This window comes from Ipomoea triloba, chromosome 2 (assembly GCF_003576645.1).
Source record: "Ipomoea triloba cultivar NCNSP0323 chromosome 2, ASM357664v1".
Lineage (NCBI taxonomy): Eukaryota > Viridiplantae > Streptophyta > Magnoliopsida > Solanales > Convolvulaceae > Ipomoea > Ipomoea triloba.
In genome coordinates, this window is record NC_044917.1 from 15,823,816 (window position 1) to 15,843,461 (window position 19,646).

General features: G+C 34.1%; 1 protein-coding gene across 1 annotated transcript; it reads right to left on the reverse strand.

Moving 5' to 3' along the window:
• Nucleotides 1-258: 258 nt before the first annotated feature.
• Nucleotides 259-3,709, reverse strand: LOC116008945 (probable LRR receptor-like serine/threonine-protein kinase At3g47570). Its single transcript, XM_031248721.1, has 2 exons — nucleotides 1,053-3,709; nucleotides 259-877 (listed from the first exon to the last, which is right to left on the reverse strand). The coding sequence occupies exons 1-2, from the start codon at nucleotides 3,475-3,477 to the stop codon at nucleotides 474-476; spliced, it is 2,829 nt and encodes a 942-aa protein (XP_031104581.1). The 5' UTR covers nucleotides 3,478-3,709; the 3' UTR covers nucleotides 259-473.
• Between the last annotated feature and the right edge of the window lie 15,937 nt (nucleotides 3,710-19,646).

Genomic DNA, 19,646 nt, shown 5'->3' on the forward strand with positions numbered 1-19,646 from the left:
TCATCTTTATTTTTAATATCTAAATATATAATAAAAAATAAATTGCGCTATATAATATTCGATGTCATCGCACGGATAATTGGACAATTATTTGTTCTAATTAAAGCTAGGAAAACATCAGAAAACATAATCAATCCAACCAATTTCATTCATTGCACTATATAATATTCAATGTTACAATTTATATAATTGTATATCGATCTAAATATTATTAAAATATTATAACAAATCTACTCCGTGCAACGCACGGGCGAAAATACTAGTTTAGTGTAATATAAAAATATAGAAAGCATTTACCGCTTGTTCCCTAGGCCATCATATAACAAAAGAAGAATCCAAGAAAATTTGTATATCAAAAGAAATTTAAAGCAACATATATCAGGCTAATTGAGCAACAAACTCATCTCACGAATTGCTACCTAGTTCACTAGGGGAGAATTGTATTGGATGTTACAAAACATGTTTGCTTATTTTTATGCAAAGAAAGATTTCTTAATCTTGTGTAATTCCCTGCTCACGTCATTCATGTGCATGCGATCCATTGGTGATCTAGAAGCACAAATGAGACCAATTTTAAAAATGGAAAGGAAGAAGTTGTGAATCTTGCTTTCTTCAATTTCCACCAAATTCCTAAAATTGTCTGAGTCTTCATATGATCTAGCTCCATTGTGGCTTTCTACGCATGCCAAAAGCAATGGGTCTACAATCTTCATCACTTGCTCTGACAATAACGTTGCATCAACGTACTCATAAAGAGTACTACATTCGCCATTAAATAAATCATCTGTGGGTCTCTTTGCAGTGAACATTTCCAACAAAAGAATTCCAAAACTGTATACATCTCCCAAAGTTGATGCCTTTGTTCCTATCCCATATTCTAGATCCAAATAATTTGTGAAGAAAAACAAAACACATGTAAAGAATTAGTATAACCATTTTCATAGGTTGGAAAGAACTTCTTAAACATAAGATAAGAGATATGTATATGATTTATTTCTATTTAACTAGTTATGGAAAAAATGTGATAAAACTTTCGTTGATAATATTCTTACCGGGTGGGATGTAACCAACGGACCCCTGTAATCCAAGAGTACTTGTCTGATTTCCAATTGAGTCTTCAATTTCATATGAATACAGCCTTGATATCCCAAAGTCTCCAACATGAGCGGTTAAGTCTTTGTCGAGCAGAATGTTACTCGGTTTTAGATCACAATGAATAACCATTGGTTTACAATCATCATGGAGATAACACAATGCAGAAGCTATGTCAATTGCAATATTTAACCTTTGAAGAACACTCAGAACATTTGTCCTTGCCCTTGCATCAACAGAATGTGTATGCAACCACATATCCAGATCTCCATTTTCCATAAATTCATAAACTAGAGCTTTGAATTCATTACCTGCAAAATCACAACTTGAGCAGCAGGTCAAAATTGGAACAAGATTTCGATGACGTAGGTTCCTCAACACTTTACATTCAGCAAGAAAGCTCTTTGACGCTCCATTTTTGAGAAGGTCAAGTACCTTTACGGCAATTGTCTGTTCCCCATCTTGCTCAAATTTTCCTTTGTAAACAGATCCAAAGCTTCCAGAACCAATCAAATTTGTCTCAGAGAAACCATCAGTAGCTTGATGCAGGTCTCTATAAGGGATTTTGGAAAGCTTTTCAAATTTGGATGGCTTTGCTGACTCCATCCTTTTTTCTTTCCTCCAACACAATGTTAGAAGAGCAATGAATGATGCAAACGCCAGAGTCGAGCAGATACATGTGAAGATAACAATCATAAGCTTTAAATGATTTCTGTGTTTTGTTTTCTTCACAAGACACGGAGGCAGCTTTAGCTCAGGTATACCACCGCATAGCTTTTTGTTTCCATGCAATGATACATGGTTTGCCTCGGCAAAAATTCCATTTGTTGGCACCTCACCTTCTAGATCATTGAAAGAAAGATTCAAATATTGCAAGAAAGAGAGCTTTTGGAGTTCTCTTGGTATCTCTCCAGTCAACTTGTTGTTTGAGAAATCTAAATGCCTAATGCCTTTTAGGGAAACCAAAGAAGGTGGGATTTTTCCTTCAAAGTGATTGTCATGCAAATCAAGATATTCAAGGCCCAAACAATCTCCTATTGTTTCTGGAATTTTGCCCCATAATTTGTTTCCTGAGATGTTTAAGGTATTCAGTATTTTCAATTTACCCACAGCAGGAGATAACGGGCCCGTGAATGAATTACTGGAGAGGTCAAGGTACTTTGACAAAGATGGCAAATCAAAAATTTTTCCAGGAATGAAACCATCGAGTCTATTATGTGACAAGTACAATTCATTCAAATTCCAAAGGTTTCCCACACTTGAAGGTATGTAGCCATCTAAGTTGTTGTCCTCCATATACAGAGAAGATAGAGAGGTGATATTAAAAAGAACAAGTGGTATTTTTCCAAAAAATTGGTTTTTTTGCAAGGCTAGTACTTGTAGATTTTTTAAGTCGCCTATCTCACTAGGAATAACACCTGATAAATGGTTATCATCTAGCTCTAAAGCAATCAAGCTAGCTAGATTATTTATTCCTATTGGTATTGTTCCAGAAAACTTATTCCCCGCTAAACTCAACATAGAGAGTTTGGACGAGAGGTTAGCTATGGTGTCTGGCAATTTGCCTTCAAAACTATTTCCAGCAATGGAAAATTGTGTTAAATCACTACAATTTGAAAGAGAGGTTATGAAAGTGAAGTCATTGCCACCAAGAAAATTGAGTTGAAGGTTCAAACGCCGGAGATCTTTTAACCTCCCAATATTGTCTGGAACATCGCCTACAAAATAGTTTTGTGATAGCTCAAGAAGTTGAAGCTTAGAGGCATTGGGAAATGAAGTGGGGATAGTCCCATGAAATTTGTTGACACCAAAATAGAAACCTTTCAAGTTGGGCATAGTGTCTCCTATGTAGTTTGGGATGGTCCCTTGGAGTGAGTTTTCTGATATTGAAAAGTTGATAATGGAAGTCATATTGAAGAAAGCAGAAGATAGTGTACCAGTGAGATTGTTAGCACCCAGTGAAAGCAAAAGCAAACCCCGACACTGTGTAATCTCCTCAGGAATATTCCCCTCCAGATGATTATATTCCATGCCCAATCCTGAAAGAGATGACAAATTCCCAAAAGATGGAGGGATTTCACCTGTCAATTGGTTTGCATCAAGAGAGAGACTTTGAAGCTTCTTCAAATTAGCTAGCTCTGCAGGGAGTTTCCCATGGAGGCCATTTAGATAAAGAAAGATTTCCCTGAGTTGTAAACAACTGCTGAGATTAGCCGCGAATAGTTCTCCAGTTAGTGCGTTGACAGACAGGTCGAGCGATCTTAGTTGAAACAAACGACCAATCTCTCCTGGAATTTGGCCGGACAACTTATTGGTACTGAGATTCAGTTCTCTGAGGAAAGTGAGATTTCCTATGTGAGGAGATATGGTTCCGACCAAACCCATATCAGGAAGCCTCAATGCCACAACTCGTTGGTTTTGGCGACTGCAACTCACTCCTGGCCAGTGACAATGATGATGGGAGTCATTCCAGGAGTTAAGTAATACTCCATGGGAATCATTGAAAACCCGATGTTTAAATTCTAAAAGGGCAATTCTATCGGTTTCATTTGAGTACTGGAGAATTGCAGATACAGTGAAAGTGGGGAGGATAACAAATACTAGGCAATAAAGAAGATGCTTCATCTTCATCATCTTCTTCAACTCAGTGTGTTGGGTTTAATTTGGATAAAGCTTATGATAAACTAAGTTATTACTAATGAGTTGATATATATACACACACTTACTCTGAACTCTGTCACCATCACAACTTCAAATTTTCTTTCAACTTATGATTTCAAGAAGAGGCCAGCGAGTCGCGCCGCAGGTGGCGCGTGACGCGCGACTGACCCATTAATTTGTATTTATTTTTATTTTCTTTTCAAATATGGTTTGTATTTTCTTTTTCATCACTTCCCATTTTCTCTTTCCTAATCACACCTAACTCCTCAATAACCACCAAAAAACTCAATTGATAAGGATGCTCTTACAAGTTGCCTAACAAGATAACGCAACATAATAAGACAACTTCGATCCAACAAAGTTGGTTGGATAGTTGACTACTTGACTTGCTAATCACAAAGTTCGCCTTCCTTAGCTTGTGAGATATATCTATTTGTCTTCTTAAATTGAAACATTGGTTGGTTTACTTCCTTGTGCTCCTTTATCAGCTAAAGTCATAAGACAAACTTTATTTAAAACACATCTTCCAGTAGCACTTGTAAACTTTTTATAAAAAAATGGTCCCGAATTACATTTATTTATTGGGTGTTGGTTTGTTTTTTATTTTATTTTTTCAAATTTGGACGATTAAAAATGCATTTCTTCACCAACCCACTAAATTATTTTGAACTTATTTATTTATTTATTACTCTTGTCAATTTTCTAACAAGTTGCTTCACAAATTGCTCCACAATATAATTATATTTATTTATTTAGTGGGTTTTGGATTCTTTAAATTGAAAAAAAAATAAAAATTGAACGATATGCACTATGGGTGTGTCACTTTTCTTTTGGAGCACTATATCATGATGTTCCGCCAAAATGGACTCTATCACCCTTTGGGATTTCTAATGATGTGCTTTTTGACGTAATTGGAAACCAATGACAAATACAACGTGCGACTTTAGCTTTTCCTTTTAGTTTTATATATCGAGTCTCTTTATATATATATATATATATATATATATATATATATATATATATATATATATATATATATATATATATATATATATATATATTCAGGTGCGGCCACGCCTTCCCGTGCGATCGTGCAGTTTACACCACTCAATGTTAAGAAATGCACCACACAAATAACATTGAGTGGTGCATTTTATATTAAGAAATGCATTTTCATTGTAGTGCATTTCGTAACATTGAGTGGTGCATTTCTTAACATTGAGTGGTGTAAATCGCACGGCTGCACGGGAAGGCGCGGTCACATTTAAATAGAAATATATATATATATATATATATATATATATATATATATATATATTTAAATATATATATATATATATATATATATATATATATATATATATATATATATAATGGGAGAGAGGATCATATGATCACTTGTTTAGGTGAGATCGTGATATCAAATCTTGTGCATCCATGTAATAATTTAATGGTCTAGATTGTCTTAAGATTCTAAGTTGAAATGTGTGTGAACGGTGGTTAAGTGTGTGCGAACGGTGATTAAATGTGTGGAAACGGTGATTAAATGTGTGCGAACGGTGATTAAGTGTGTGCGAACGATGATTAAATGTGTGTGTGTATATATATATATATATTGTCATTATAGTGTTCAATTTCTGGTGTATTTATCAATAGTGGCTAAGTGATGAAGCATAATTTTCATATTTGAAAGTTGCAAGTTTAATTCTTAATTACCAACTCTCTCGATCCAATCCGTCATACAAGATCTTTTTAGTGCAATTTTATTTTCTTATGAACTCATTTTTTTTAGGAAAACTTATGAACTTAGGTTAATTATTTGACTAATTGTGCGCGTTTTAATTTTTGGGATATAATAACTTATTCAACATAAGATCAGATATGATATATGAATATGACTAGTACTAAAAAAATTGATATATGAATATGACTTTTTCTCTTAAACTAGCTAGTTATGGAAACAAGTGGTAAATTTTTATGACAAATATTCTTACCTGGTGAAATATAATCAATTCATCCCTTTAATCCAATGATACTAAAACCTAGTTGAAAAGGTAGCTGAAAGCTGAAAAGTAGCTGAAAACTGAAAAGCTATAAGCTCGAAGCTGAAATCCGAAGAGCTGTTAAGCTAGCTGTGATGCTTAAAAGTGTTTGGTAAAATTAGCTTTTTGATAAACTGATAAATGTAAAAAGACTAAAAAGGACATCTTCATACAATTTAAATAATTTTAAATTTAAATAGGTTTGTTTGTATATTAAAATATAAAATAATGAAATTAATATATGTAAATAAAATATAAAGTAAGAACATGTATTTGAAAATATATAAAGTAAAAAAGAATGTTTATAATTCATAAGATTAGTTCATATATATAAAAATTAATGTTCGAACACAAATGTCAAACTGAAATTACAACCAAACATAATGAAAAGAAAATGTCAAAAGCGTTTTAATGAAAGGGGTAAAGGATATCATTTATTTAAAATAATAAGGATAAAGATGGAAAAAAGTTAAAATGCTACTAGCTTATTTTTGAAAAGCTATCCAAAGTAGCGTTTCAAAATAAGCTCTTATTTTAAGCTACCTGTGTTTGGCAGAGCTTATTTAGGAACTTATAGCTTATTTTAATCTACTAATAAGCTATAAGTTTTGTTTGGTAATGTTCTCAAAATAAGCTAGTAACTTAAAATAAGAGCTTATTTTGAAACGCTACTTCAGGTAGCTTTTCAAAAATAAGTTAGTAGCTTCTTAACTTTTTTCCATCTTTATCCTTATTATTTTATATAAATGACATCATTTATCTCTCCCAAGTAAAACTCTTTTAGCCTTTTTTCTTCAATATGTTTCGTTGTAATTTTAATTTGATATTTGTGTTTGAACAATAATTTTTGTATGAACTAATTTTATGAATTATAAACATCTTGTTTTACTTTATATATTTTCAAATATATGTTCTTACTTTATATTTTATTAAATTATATTGATTTCATTATTTTATATTTTAATATGTAAACAAACCTATTTAAATTTAAAACTATTTAACTTTTATGAAGATGTCCTTTTAGTCTTTTTACATTTATCAACTTATCAAAAAGCTAATTTTACCAAACACTTTTAACCATAATAGCTAGCTTAACAGCTCTTCAGATTTCAGCTTCGAGCTTATAGCTTTTCAGCTTTTAGCTACTTTTCAGCTTTCAGCTACCATTTCAGCTAGGTTTGCCAAACATAGCCTAGTTTGTTCACCAATTGGATCTCCACCTGTACATGAATAAAGTCTTGATCTACCAAAGTCTTCAACATGAGCAGTCAAGTCTTTGTCAAGTAGAATGTTACTTGACTTTAGATCACAATGAATAACCGTAGGTTCACAATCATCGTGGAGATAATGCAATGCATAAGCTACATCAATTGCAATGTTTAACCTCTGAAGAACACTTAGAACGGTTGTCCTTGCATTAGATGTATGTGTATGCATTTTCCATGAACTCATAAACCATTCATTACTTGCAAAATCATAACTCGAGCAACAAGTCAAAATTGGAACAAGATTTCGGTGGCGTATGTTTCTCAACACTTTACATTCTGCAAGAAAGCTCTTTAAAGAGCCATTTTTTAAAAGGTCAAGTACCTTCAATAGCTTGATGCAAGTCTTTATACGGGATTTTGAAAAGCAGTGAACTTCTCTGGCCTTTCAGCCGAATTCAATAAGCTTTAAAAAGGCTCTTGTATAAATAGTGGTGCAAACCCACTTCCCAAACCAATGTGGGACAAAAGCTTACTTTAAAGCTTTTCTCACCATTTTTCCAACTCAAATGTGTCAACTTTGAGAACCAATTTCTCATTCACCCATTATCCGTTTTGTGCGTACTATATATCAATCTCTTCATCTAACTACGAAGAACTCGAATCCACTTTTATCCGACCCGAATCGGAAGTGAACACCACATATATTTATACCACAAAATAGCCACTAAAATGCCATTTTATGCTATTTTTCCAACAAAATATAAAATTAAAAATTAAACTAATACTATCCTAAAAATTAAACATAACAAACTTAAGACTTAGCACAAACAAAGAAACATTTAATCATTGTCTTCAGGCGTGTGAAACACAATATCCTAACAATTTTTGATTTTCTTTATTAAGCAACAAATGTAATCAAACCAGAACTTTTGAGATACAAAATGATGTCAAATTTTCTCATGTTGCTTTTATGAGAAATTCATCAACGGAATAGCTTGAGATTTTTAGTATTTAAAAAATAATTATTTCGTATGTAGTAGTTTAGTCAATAATCGTTTTTAGAATTTTCATAACTGAGTTTTAGGTTCCTCATTCATTACTCTGGTTTTTAAGAAGATAGAGTAGGTGATGGATATATATAATATAATTTTCATATATTATCATGATATACTATTATTGATTAAGTTATTGCAGAGCTTGTTTGTGGCATTGGCGGTGCTAAGTCATCTTAATTAAAATAAAATAATTAAATACTAGAATTATTTTAGAGCACATTTTGTGAGTGTTGTGAAGCATTTTTTTTTTTAAAATTTTCATGAAAAGCGTAATTAGAAATAACCATATATGTGTAGCTTGTGGCTGTACGTTAGAGGTCATCCAATAACGCTGCCCACGCTTGATCTTTTGAGCTAGGTTTCTTACTAAAATAGTAAATTTAATTTTATGTTTTCTTACAATATTTTTATGACAAGCAGATTTTGATTTCAGTCAATCCTTTATTAAAACTACTTCATGTGAACTTACTTAGAATCATTATGGTCCACACAACTGTGTGGACCATACTATTAAATAATGCACATTCAATATAAAAATAATATACATTCAGTATAAAAATAATGTACATTATATTCAGGGGATGTACATTATTTGTGTACTGAATGTACATTATTTTCATAGTATAAAAATAATGTACATTCAGTACAAAAATAATGTACATTTAGTACATTAAAAATGTACATTTGATTATGGTCCACATAGCTGTGTGGACCATAATTTGCCTTTCATTAATGACTACAATTGATTTATCATATAATAGGTGGGCTTTCCTATCATCAGATGTTGTAACTCTTCATAGCCTAAGTCATCTTAAGAAATTATTAGTTATAGCTTGTTTGTACGTACTTTTAGAGATTAAATTTATTGTATATTTATTTAATGACAAGCAATTCAATTAATCGATTTATTCTTAGTTTTTACGTATTTGAGTTATTAACTTTCCATTTTTTCTTAAATTTTTTTCTTTGAAAAATAAAATCTCAATGTTTCCTAATAAGATCCACATAATAAAACAATTGAATTTTTAACTTCAATATATATTATCTAAAATGGTCCAACTATATCATAATTTTTAAATTTGTCATCATTATTCAAAAAGATCTAGTAGACAGACTCTATTTAGTCTTTTGTAACTTATATACAATTAGTAAATTTGGCATAGATGGACCATTTTAGGTGAATTGCCCTTGACTATGAATTCATTTAAAATGGTCCATCAATTATATGTAAGAGAATTATGAAATAATTGAGGAATTATTTTCTGTATTAACTCAAATTTAATTGCCATTTAATTTTGAATGTCAAACTAGAAATGATATTAATATTCATACTTAAAAACAAAAGTTGTTGCCAAAAGCACTGATTTTTTAATTAAAAAGTAAACAAGATTAAATAGAACTAATAAAAAATCTTATTAGCATTAAAAATGTATAAGATGAAAATACAGTTTTAATGCTAATAAGATTTTTTATTAGTTCTATTTAATCTTGTTTACTTTTTAATGACAAAAATCAGTTCTTTTGGCAACAACTTTTGTTTTAACATTAAGGTATTAAAATCAGTGCTCATGCGTTAGCTAGAGCCACTCATTCTCAAACTGGTCCTCTTTGTTAGTTGTTTTCTGTTCCTCATTGTATTGAACATTTCATTTAATGCAAGTTATGATTTTTCCTTAAAAAAAAAAAAACATTAAGGTATTTCTCAATTTGACTGGCCAATTATTTAAAGGGAAGGTGGACAGATTTTGATCTACCCACATAATTTCCAGTGTTTTATAATACTTCAAATATCAAAAATATTTACAGATTGGTGTTTTAGAAAAATCTAGATTAGAGTGGTAAGAAATGTTGGAAAGTTTGATTTGAAATGACATTTAAAGTGCGCATATTTTATGGCATGTATAATATTTTAGTGGGGTTAACTTGCAATTTGTGTCGCAACGTTAAGTGAATTCGAGTTCTCTTAAAAGAAAGTTTAATTTGATATATTATACAATCAACTTACATAATCAGTGAAATAAAAATTGTTTTTCAAACTGTGTTCATTTGAGTTGGGAAAAATGAAGTTGGGGTGGTTTTAAGGAGCTTTTCTCCTATACCGTTGTGCAGTTTATACCATTGTTGGATATACTTTATAGTATTAATATATAGGTGCATTGAACAGGTAAATCAAAAATACTAAACACAAAAGTGAACTTCTAAACTAAACTAAAAAATAAAAATTAAACTATAAACTCAAGAAGGTGAATCCTTTCAACGTACTTTCACATATCACGTGGTGCACTATGTAATATTGTTCAGTGCACTCTATAGGGTTGTTGAATGCACTTAAAGTTCAAGTTATTAACGAAAATGTCACTGCATCTTTTTTTTTCACCTTACTTTAAAGCCATATTATATAGGAAATGGATCATATGAGAATTGAACTAGCACCAAGAGAAAATTGAGAATTCGTCATAGTCGTTGATCTAGAAAGATCAATGGGTCTAACACAAGGGAAAATAATATAGTGACAATTCAATAAATACTTCAAAATTTAAAACCTTAAAAGTGCACCGAATAATATTACAAAGTGCACTCAGTGATATGTATTGGTGCAACCGTCTTAGTACAATTTTACATGTAATTGAGTGAACTTTTACATATCATCAAATACACTACACTTTGTAGTGTTCTACAGTGCACGATGGATCATTTACACTTTGTTAGGAATAAATTGTAATAGATTTTGATATGCCAAAATGTACTGAAAAATATTATACCGCCAAAAGATTTATTTCCTAGTATTAGGCGTGGTTAAGATCAAAAGGAAAAGTAAAAAAATATATAGCTTCAATAAACCATCTCAAAGAAAGCAATATGGAGATATCCAAAGCCATGAACATACGAGACTTGAAGAATATCATGCAAAATTGCAATATTGGAGATGATGATGGCATTGAAGGCTTGCATGCAGATTAAGGAACGAACTACATCAAGAAGAATAATTAATTGTCTAAAGATCTGTACAAACGGAATGGTTAATCAGCTTAATCTCGAAAGTAATCCCAAAGGAAAATGGCGTGAAACCAAGATAAAGTTCAAGGGTGAAGATTCAATGCTCATGGGATGAGGTTTCATGGGCAGAAATTAGCCATGGGATAAGATTTCAAAATTACCATGGGATTAGATTTCAACGTTGGCCATGGGACAAGATTTCGAAATTTGCCATGGGATGCAATTCTACATTGGAATGAAGTTTGCAATGGGATGAGATTTCATAATAAGAAATTTGAAATTGTCTTGGGATGAGATTTCAATGGGATAAAACTTAGCATGAGGTGAGGCTCCAAGTGATGCAATTTCGAAGGGATGAATTACCTAGTCAAAGGGATAAGATTACAAGTCAAATGTAATGGGATGAAATTTCAAGAGCTACAATTTCAAAGGGCTGAAGTTTGAAGGGCTGAAATGTCATAGCATCAATTAAAGGCTGAAATTGCAGGAACTGGAATTCACAAGGGATCCAATTGATTTAGAGATACAATTCAAGGGATTGAATCACAGAAGCAATTGCACAATATCTCAATCCAGATTAAATTGAAGACCGAATTATATGTATTCCTAAGGGAATAAATATGAGCTCAAGTCAGATTTGGAAAGTGACTAATCCAAAATAGAAAGGGCCAAGGATGGAGCAATATTTGAAGATCAATTCATCAAAATGGCGTGAGCATCAACATGCATTATTGAAGTTTAATTATGGACATGGAGCTCAGTACAACAGTCAGAATATTTTTAATGTCTCACGTAATATTAAAAATATTAAAGTCTATCTATAGACTTAAAAGGCTATGAATCTAGCTGACAAAGATTCAAAATTGGGAGTGCCTTTTTCCAACGAACAAACTCTCAATTACCTATAAAAGGATGAAGATTTGAAGCAGCACAACAACAATTCTGACAAGCGAAATTAAGTAAAACCATCGGGAGTAAAACCTCCCCTTTCTGCACTGTCTAACATCTTCATAGCCTCGTATAGTTTTCCATTTCTACAAAGGTCTTGAATAAAGATATTAAACGTAACCGGGGTATCACAAGAAGGTAGGAGGAAGAATGCAGGAGAACGTGAGAAAGGATGAGGAAGACAGGTCAAAACAGTGCCGTATGAACTGGTAGTTAAAGAAACTGTTGTGGAGATCCAACGGCGTCGTTTTGGAAGTAGCATTTAAAGGTAGTTGACGTAGGCCATCCGACGACGTCGTTTTGCGTATTGCATTCCGTTTTACATATTGCAATCCTTTTGCTTTTCAGTTGTACACTAATTGTGATTCCCTAAATCAGGGATGGTCATTACTCTGTTTATATATTGTTGAGATGTAAGAAAAACTCATGCCATTTCTTAATTACAATTGTTATTTTCTCTTCCTTTTTCTATGCTTAACCCTAGCCCCCTTTCTATGTTTTTTCTCTTCTATTTCTTTCAAAGAGGTGTTTTAAGTGGTATCAGAGCCCACGACCATGGAGGACCATGTGAAGAGGTTGGAAGTCGCCATGATCGAGCTGAACAGCACGGTAGACACCCAGGCTCAAGCTACACATGATTCAGTCACTAACCTTACCAGTCAGGTTAGGAATCTATCTGTACAGTTTGGCAGCTTGTGGGAGGAACTATTGCAGCTGCTGCGACTGAATCGACCCACCCCTCCGATCTTTGGAAACTCCCAGGACAATCATCAGGGAAATTTCTAGGGGAACCCAATTTAGCTCCGGACCGCCCCGAGGGTAGGTCTGATAATTAAGGCCCTAGCTCAAGAGACTGATGGAGGAGAAGCGGATCCTGAGGCTGAAGTCCCTAGGGGTAACGGTCAGGTATGGAGAGTGGTTGGAGATGGAGGCCACAAAAGAGGTGGCCTGGATGGTACCAGACCCCTAGCTGCTGGACAAATACAGGAATTTCCGCCCAGGTATAAGGCTGAATTCCCTATTTTTTACTATGCAAACCCTAGGCAGTGGATCCATAGGTGTGAGTGATTCTTTGTGCTTTCCCATACCCTTAGACATAAAGTGATGAACCACTTGTATGTGCACTTATCTAAGAAGGTGGGAGTGTGATTTGAAGGCTATGTGTTTGGGCTTAGAGAGGAATTCTAGTGAACAAGATTTGCTGAGGCTCTTTACAAGAGATTTGGGGATAGTGGAATCTCCCTTATGGAGGACTTTGCAGCCCTAAAACAATGGAGTGGGGTGGATGACTTCACTGAGAATTATTAAGGGTTCAAAAGTCTACTGCTACAAGCTCACCCATACCTAACTGAGAATTATTTTTTGGAGAACTACATTGCTAGATTAAAAAAAATCTCAGATGTTTTGTTAGAACTGCTAAGCCTAGAAACCTGGAAGATGGTGTATGGTTTGCTAGGAAATTTGAGAAGGGTTTGCTAGTAGTCTGGCACTTTGGAGTCTTCATAACTTCTTCTATGCAATCTTTCACCATGGTTGGCCAATAATATCCCTAGATGACCAATTTTTGGGCAAGCATGCTAGCGCCTTGGTGGGCTGCGCAGATTCTTCTATAGGCTTTCTCCATCATGGTCTTGGCCTCATTACGGAGCAGACAGCGTAGTAGGGGACCGCCGAAGGATCGTTTGTACAGCCAGCCATCAATTACTTCGTAAAGCGAAGCTGTTCTCCGTATCTGGTCAGCCCCAGCCTTATCATCAGGTAAATCGCACTTGTCCTTGTACCTCATGATTTTAGCTATCCAGAACCACTCGGGCTGCGTGACCGGGTCAAGGTACGGAGAAGGCATCTCCGCGATAGGGTAGACCAACAAGCTCTCAATACTCGTCCTTTCTACGTTCTCGGTCCTGCAGATTTCTGATAAGTGGTTAGGAATCTCACTAACCGCCAATTTTGACAGAATGTCAGCCTCCACATTCTTGGCTCGGGGCACATGGATTACTTCATAGGCGGTCAGCTTCCCTAGGAGTCCCTTAGTCACATCTTTGTACATCTTTAACCTTTCCTCCTGAGTTTCGCACTCGCTTGTCAACTGACCGACCACCAGACGGGAGTCGGTTTTGATCCATACTCGGGCCGCCTTTAGTGTTAGGATGAGGGACAGGCCGCCAATGGTTGCCTCGTTCTCAGCTTCGTTGTTCAAGGTATGGAACTGATACTGTAAAGCGTAATAGAGGAGGAAGCCTTTTGGGGCGGTGATCATGACTCCTCCACTGCAGTGGTGCGTGTTGGAGGCACCGTCTGTCTAAATCTCCCACCACTCCACGGCATAGGGCTCCTCATCAGGACGGGGCTCATCAGTCTCTGTCGAGCACTCCACTCTGAAATCCACTAGAGCTTGGGCCTTAATGGAAGACTTGGACAGATACTCGAGTCCGTATTGAGTGAGCTCGACTGCCCACTTGATTAACCTACCGGATGAGTTGGGGTTTCGCAAGATGCTGGCCAATGGCCAGTCGGTCAGAGCTCTGATGTGGTAGGCTTGGAAGTAGGACACCAATTTCCGGACAGTCACGACCAATGCAAAAACTACTTTCTCTAATGGTGAGTATCTGACTTTCGCGTCGTTTAATGTTTGCCCCACATAATAAACCAAGTGTTGCGTTCTCTCTTCTTCGTGCACTAAGACCGATCCGACCGCCCTCTACGAGGCATCCAAATATAGGAATAACGTTTCCCTCTCTTTGGGCTTAGATAGTAATGGGGGAGCTAACAAATACTACTTAAAACCTTCAAATACAGTCTGGCATTCTTCTGTCCACTAGAAACCCTCTCTCCTTTTCGTAGCTTCAAAGAACGGTAAATCCTGGTCAGCAGACTTAGATAAGAATCGACTGAGAGCCACTAAGCGCCCTGTCAAGCGCTGCATTTCATTCAGGTATTTTCAATAGAATTTGTGAGTTTGTCAAACCTTGCAAACTGGAAGAAGAGCCACTGTAATAAAGAAATCATTTTCTTCAAGGAATTGGGTTCGGATTGGTAATCCGTCGCTAAAAATTAATGGCTAAAGTGTCATCCCGCACCATGAACGATAAGCGATTCTTCATGCCGCACCCTATACTTTCATAAGTGATTATTCGATGCACAAACCATTAAATTTTTTTTGCCTAGAACTTTTTGCAGGTTACCTACAAGTTACCGGTAATCTATGTTGAGATTGGACTTTTTTTTTTTTCTAGCACCTTCTCCAGCCACCGGTTGTCGTTTGGTCAGAATCTGCCATAGCTTGGATTATTATTCACTCTTCTCCCCACTTTCATTCAGTCTTTCTTCCTCTTTCCGCTGAAGTTCTAGAGCTTCACTTCTTTGAGCCTCTTCTACTCTCCTACGGTTCTCCTCAAGCATTTTGTCCAGTTCATTTCTCTCTTTCCTTGCTTGCACTTCTTTTAGGCTTGCCTCATTAAGACCAACTTCAATTCTTTTTCTTTTTGAACTTGAGCTTCAACATCTTTAAATAGTTTTTTCTGAATGCTAGAAACTACAATACGAAATGCAGCCTATAAAGATCCAATATTAGGTAGAGGAAAATTCTTTTACACAATTACAAATATTTTACAACGAATCAATAAGCTGTAATTATCTGACATTAGATCATGCATTTAGCTAATATCACCTATCTCAAAGAAATTCATCTAAGGCTGTAGTTAGCCCAAGGGATTCCAGGTGATTAGAACTGACTAAAAGCAATCATTTCATCAGTGATATCTGCCACATTCCTTTCTGTTTCCCAGATTCAAATCAGAAGAAATATGTTTAGAGGCATATTTTAGTATAAATTCAATTCATACACAAAAAACTACAAATATTTTACAACGAATCATGTATGAGTAAGCTGTAACTATCTGGCATTAGGTCATGTCTCCTCTGCCTAAGACTGCATTTCGTATTACAACGAATCGTTATTAATTTTTTCGCAGCACTTTTACACCCCGCTGATGCAATACTAGGACTACGAGACTTAGGTGAAGGAGAATCATATGTTGTTTCGGTGTTGGAGAACGGTTTCTTCTTTGTCTTGGATGGCGAGGTGTCCCTCAACAACTTCTATGGTTGCTGTGGCGTGATTGACCGGCGACCATGACCGAGAATATCTCCTCCTAGAGTACGACGGCGAGCGAGATATACTCCTCTCCATTTTGGCGAGTATGCAAAATCTGCTTGTGTGCGTATAAGCGTGTACTCGGGTGTTGACTAAAAAATTTAGTGTTGACTTTAAAAGAATGTCCAAATCAGCTAATACTCAGTGTCATGTCACCATAGTAACCTGGAAACCTGCAAAAAGTTCTAGGCGAAAAACTTTTAATGGTTTATGCATCAAATAATCACTTATGAAAGTATAGGGTGCGGCATGAAGAATCACTTATGATTCATGATGCGTGATGACACTTTAATTAATTTAACAAAAATATTAAAATTTGTCACTAATTTGTTGTTATTCCATCGCTAAATAGCAACGGAAAATATCTGTTGCTATTTCCGCATTTTTGTAGTGATATTCACAATTTTGTTATATAGATTCAAAATTGTGTTATACTATTAAATATATAATTATGAAATTGTGAATATAAAGTTCTGAAATTGTACGAACATAGAGTTCAGAAGTTGTGAACATACAGTTCTATAATTGTTAATATAGAGTTCTAAAACTGTGAACATAGAGTTCTAAAATTGTGAACATGAAGTTCTAAAATTGTGAATATGGAGTTGTAAAATTGTGAACATGGACTTGGGTTCACCTTGCAAGGTGGACCTGGGTCCATGGCATAACAATGAAAGTTAAAATGGAGGATTTTGTTTATATTAATAGTATAGAATACGATGCAGGGAAGTATATATACTGTTTTATTCAGATTAGTAATTTTAATCTAGAATTGTATTACGAATAGGAAAGTATGAAAAAATATATTGTATTAGAGATTGTATTACAATATTTTAATGTACAGTTGTAGTACGAATAAAAATTATATTATCATATTTTATGATATATTAACCAAATCTAGAGTGTTTAGACGGGAAGTTAAAATGTATAAATTTGTTTTTATTAATATTAAATAATATAAATTACTGTTTGTATCTTTATTATTATTATTATTATTATTATTATTATTATTATTATTTTATTAAAGCCCATTACCCAAAGCCCATCGACACTTTTGCAAAGGAAAATTTGCGGCCTTAGATTTTGCTTTATTATATATATAAAGTATATTATATATAAAGATAAAGATTTTGCACTGACAATTGGTGTAAGATCTCAATGCTATCTGTTTATAGTATTGATAGTTAAACTAATTTATACAAAAGTAGTGAAATAAGTATTATTATCCAAAAGATTTGCTATTCTTGAGGTATTAATTTTAATTGCCAATTAATTATATTTGAAAAAACAACATCACATCTTTATATGCACGTCCTATCATTTATTATTATTTTAGTACTCTATTAATTAAAAAGTAAATATAAGATTAAATAGAAATAATAAAACATCTTATTAGCATTAAAACTTGTATTTCTCATCTTAACATTAAAACTTGTATTTCTCAATTTGACAGGCCAATTATTTATAGGGAAGGCGGACAGATTTGAACTAACCAAGTAATTTCCAGCTTTTTATAATACTTTCAAATATCAAAAATATTTACAGATTGGTGTTTTAGAAAAATCTAAAGTAGAGTAGTAAGAAATGTTGGAAACATTGATTTGAAATGGCATTTAAAGTGTGCAGATTGGTTGGAGAAAATTATTGTGTGGAACATGGTCCACATAGTGCTGTGTAGATCATAACAAAAAATAAATTTTTAATATACTAAATGTATATTATTTGAGTACTGAATATACATTATACAATATAATGTACATTCATTACACAAATAATGTATGATCCCCTGAATACAATGTACATTTTTAATATACTAAAATTACATTATTTTTATACTGAAGCTATATTATTTGATAGTATGATCCACACAATAATGATTGGCATATTGTGTGGTATGTATAATATTTTAGTGGGGTTCATTTTCAAATTGAGTTGTCACATTAAGTGAATTCCGGTTCTCTCAAGTGAAAAGTTTAATTTGATATATTATACACTCAGTTTAAATAATGTGTGAAAAAGAAATTGTTTCTCAAATTGTATCCTTTTGAGTTGGAAAAATGAAGTTGGGAATTGAGATTCTTTTAAGAAGTTTTTCTCCCACATTAGAAAACAGACGTGGGTTTGCACTAAAACGGATGCACCGCCTAGGCGCTAAGTGCCCCTAGGCCGAGACGAATTGCTCCCTAAGTCGCCGCCTAGCGCCTAACTCGACCGACTCGGCTGAATTTGACCTAGTTAACTCGCCCAACTCATCAGAGTTAACCGAGTTAACTCGGGCGAGTCAGCCTTGTTAATAGTAAATAATTAAGTACAAAAATCCACCAATGACTCTGGACAAATGTAATATAAATTTTTAAATTTATACGTAGTATTTTATACTTTGCACTTGAATAGTATGTAGTAGATTTCGTATTGCGCACTTTTACGATTTATACCACACTTTTTGTTAACCAAGATGACCGCGGTCCACCAAGCATTGTAGTTCAATTGACAAAATGACGTTGTTTTGATTAATGAAAACAGACGGGTGAAACTGCTTCCGTTCTACGCAACTGTATTTCCGTTTCAACACAACTGCAGTTCCAGATGGATGAAACGGCCTCAACATAACTGCAGTATCAATTCAACACAACTGCAGTTCAAAACGGATAAAACGACCTCCGTTCCGCGCAACTGCAGTTCCCTTTCAACACAACTACAGTATCAGTTCAACACAACTGAAGTATCATTTGATATGAACTGTAGTATCAGTTACGGAGATTTACAAGTGTCATTTCTCCCACTTATTAAAACGACGTCGTTTTGTGACCTTGATCCATAATAAATTGTGGACCGCGGTCCACGGTATAACGATTGCAAGATGACAGGGCCGGGCTACACAACAAGCCTCTCCAACCCACCATGGCACCTTGCAGCCCTACATACCACCATAGAATACTCACTATTACAAAAATTACTCTTAATGACAATTATTTTTACTTATAAAGTTTCTTTTTAGGCGTAATATATGCTACCGACTACAGAAAAAAAAAAAGAATAGCATCGGTATAAAAAATGTTGTATATATTTTAAAAAATAAATAAATATATTACTTAAAAATCGTAATAAAAGATTTTTAAAATTAATTTATACATTTTATTTAACATACGGCGAAAGTTTTTACAAATTAAACGCGGGTCTTCATATTTGTTTTAAATTAATTTAGTATTTGTTATTAAAGTGTACGATGACCGTTATTTTTTTAACACACTATCATAAGTTTTGTATATATATGTGGGTTTAATGACAGTATTTTACGTAAAGACCAGGGTAAAAAGTTTTTTACTCCGTAATTATGTATATATATGTGTGTTTAATGACAGTATTTTACGTAAAGACCATGGTAAAAAGTTTTTTACTCCGTAATTAATTTAGAAATTTCAATTAACACGTATGATGGCGGCAAATTATACCGTGCACCACGGTGCACACAGCAATGTGCACCACG

What these genes read in the sequence shown, in the direction of transcription:
- LOC116008945 (XM_031248721.1), bottom strand. Translation starts at nt 3,477, where the DNA reads ATGGGTTTGGTCGGAACCATATCTCCTCACATAGGAAATCTCACTTTC. An exon ending in CGTTGGTTACATCCCACCCG is followed by an intron (nt 878 to 1,052) that starts GTAAGAATATTA and finishes ATTTGGATCTAG; the next exon opens with AATATGGGATAGGAACAAAG.